The sequence below is a fragment of the Triticum dicoccoides genome, chromosome 3B (genome assembly GCF_002162155.2).
Source record: "Triticum dicoccoides isolate Atlit2015 ecotype Zavitan chromosome 3B, WEW_v2.0, whole genome shotgun sequence".
Lineage (NCBI taxonomy): Eukaryota > Viridiplantae > Streptophyta > Magnoliopsida > Poales > Poaceae > Triticum > Triticum dicoccoides.
In genome coordinates, this window is record NC_041385.1 from 80,177,341 (window position 1) to 80,180,378 (window position 3,038).

Consider the following 3,038-nt stretch of genomic DNA (forward strand, 5'->3'; position numbering starts at 1 on the left):
GATCTAAAACTACCTCCGATGTAGAGAGCCATTCTCAAAAAGCAGCCGTCAACACCATGTTCGATAGGAGATGAGGAGACGTAGGTATTAATGTTAATTCTTGTTGTTTTTCATCCTATCCCACACGTACGCATACATGATTGATCAACCACTGATATGATCTCTCATATTGTAGGTTTGAGCCTCTGTTATGTTGCTTCTACTTGATCGATTCTCCGGTGACATGGACAAAGTACGTGGCCGTCGGCGGCCTAGATCCGAGCTGCCAACACGACGCGATGACGACGTTCTACTCCAAGCTCCCTGTTCACGGTATATCGTTTAGATATTTTGCAGGAGCTACATCTCTAGATTGTGCTCTGCAGCATCGGCCGGCCGTGCGTCGTCTTCATACTCTCCGACGCCACCGTAAGCTTGAGGAAGATTGGTGCCCAAAACCCTCCGTGAAATTCTCCTTTTCTTGTTGAGTGGATGAAGATCTTGCCGGTGGCTTCAATTGGATAGACACAATCCGGAGGAGGTTACTAGAGCCCTTCACGGAGATCCTTTTTTCGCGTAGATATGAATGCTAGCACGGCTATGTTCCATGGCTGAAATCATGTATGCATGCAAGATGTACCCACTAGACCGTGTAATGCCTATCAGATGCATGATCAACTGGAAGTATAACATGTACTTTATACTCGTTGGCTGCTACATACTACATACTTTATACTAGTGTTTTGTACTCGCCGGGGCCGGCACACGGTGCACGCCAGGAACGGAGATGGACAGTATCAGGATGGTTGCACGCATCTGCCATCTGCTCCAACATAGCGGATAGCGGCAACGATTTTCTATACATACACCTGCTCTGACTTCACGGGCAGCTTGTCATCGGCGTCCATGGGCTGCCTTCTTGCTTTCCTATAAGGCACAGGGACATCTTCTTCATAACGTGGACTGATCGTCACGCTCGGGACAGAAGCTAGTGAGTTGCATGCACAAAATCATAGATCAATGTTAGCTACTCCCTATGATATGCATGTGTGACATCACATCTTCTTAAGTAATGATGAAATGCATCAGCTAGATGTACGTACATACAGTATTGTTAATTATGTTCACAATATTCATTGTATGTGTATAATACTCCATACTGCTTGCGTATATATATTTCATACTACTACCACTCCTTTTTTTTAGGATACTACGTACCACTCCTTTTATGGAGTAGTACGAAATATATATACGCATACTATTTTTATTTATTTGAGAGGATATACTCCATACTCTATATACTACATACTCGGTTCCTTAAAAAAAATAGCGCATACTCATTTTGTAGAAACTATATACTCATACTATTTTTTTATTTGAAAGGATATACTCAATACTCTACATACTACATACTTGGTTCCCCAACAAAAAAAACATACTACATACTCATTTTCTATAAACTATATACTCGTACTCTTTTTTTATTTGAGAAGATATACACCATACTCTACATACTAAATATTCGGTTCCTAAAAAAATACTACATACTCATTTATTATAAACTACTCCATACTCTTATTTTATTTGAGAGGATATACTCCATACTCTGCATGCCTTTTATAGGAATGTCCCTACTGTGCATGCTCAATGTGCATGAATAATGCGTACTTGATGTATAAGCTACGAACCTATTATCCATCCAACCGGCCGGGTGATTAGGCGAAAGATTATAAGGTTGTTGATGGGAGGTGCGCTACTACCTGACTAAGGGCATGTACAATGGTTGATAAGATAGTTTTATCTTAAGTCTTGCATGTGATTTAGAGATGACAAAAAAAATTGTCTACAATGGGTCATATCTTAGCCTTATCTTCAATAACTAGTAATTCCTAAAAATATGGTGAGACATATTGTGCTAAGAGATCACCTCTTGTCTTCTCTTAAATAAGAGAAGACAAGTCTATTCTTATGAGTTCTCTCTCCTCCACCTCATCATCTATCCTATGTGGCATTGCTAAGATAGAACCATTGTACATGCCCTAATTAATTATTATTTTTAGGATAAGTACCTTCCCACCTAAAAAGCAGGGATTGCTTTCTCCAACTTCAAATTAGTACGGCAGCTAGCGGGTTAGAGGGTTCCGCCCACAATGGATACCCGGCGCACCCGGTTGCCTCGCTCCTACATTCGGGGATACGTGGAGGCTAATGAAGTAGGTGGTAACTACCACTGCTTGTAGATAAAATTTATCATATATATATATATATATATATATATATATATATATATATATATATATATATATATATATATATATATATATATATATATATATGCCCACGAGGCTCAAACAATACAACCAACTATTCCACCAATCTTCATCTCTCCCTTCTAACAATAAGTTTTGGCAGTTATCTGTTTCTAGGATTACTTCTATGTGCTAATGGCAGCACGATCACCTTTACTAAGCATCCAAGAGGCTTGGCTTGCTTGCAAGGCTCGGAATACAAGTAAGGCATGCATCACGCATTGCATGCGCCCTGGGGTTGATCATCAACGTCCATGGTGAGGATATAGGCCATGACAGGGAAGCCAAGCGAGAGGAGCACGGGGATGGCGCAGTTGACGAACAGGCGGAGGTGGTTCTTGTCCCTGCTCCGTGGAAGCATGAACCCCAAGATGAAGACTATAAATAGTACACATGCCGTGTTGCCGAACGCCTGCATGTACAAGGGGAAAAAAAGGAATTTGTGAGGCTCCCTCGAAAAAAAAAAAACTTTCGATTGCGGGACATGGGATCAACATGTACTTCTCCGTTCCAAAATAGATGACTCAACTTTGTACTAATTTTAATAAAAGTTAATACAAAGTTGAAAAGTTGAGTGATCTGTTTTGGAACGGAGGGAGTATATGGCTTAACACGTACCCTGATTGCGCGGACCCAGGGAGGGTTGGTTTTCTTGGGCTTTGGCACGAGCTGTGGCGCCACGGCCGAAGGCAGCGGCAGCCGTCCTTCCTCCAGCAAGAGCAAGCTGCAGCGCACATCGTACGCCGGCAT

At 41.7% G+C, this 3,038-nt stretch overlaps 1 protein-coding gene across 1 annotated transcript; it reads right to left on the minus strand.

Annotated features, from left to right (window-relative positions):
• Positions 1-2,502: 2,502 nt before the first annotated feature.
• LOC119279333 lies at positions 2,503-3,038 on the minus strand. Its single transcript, XM_037560605.1, has 2 exons — positions 2,907-3,038; positions 2,503-2,700 (listed from the first exon to the last, which is right to left on the minus strand). Exons 1-2 carry the CDS (start codon positions 3,036-3,038, stop codon positions 2,503-2,505), a joined length of 330 nt encoding a protein of 109 aa, XP_037416502.1.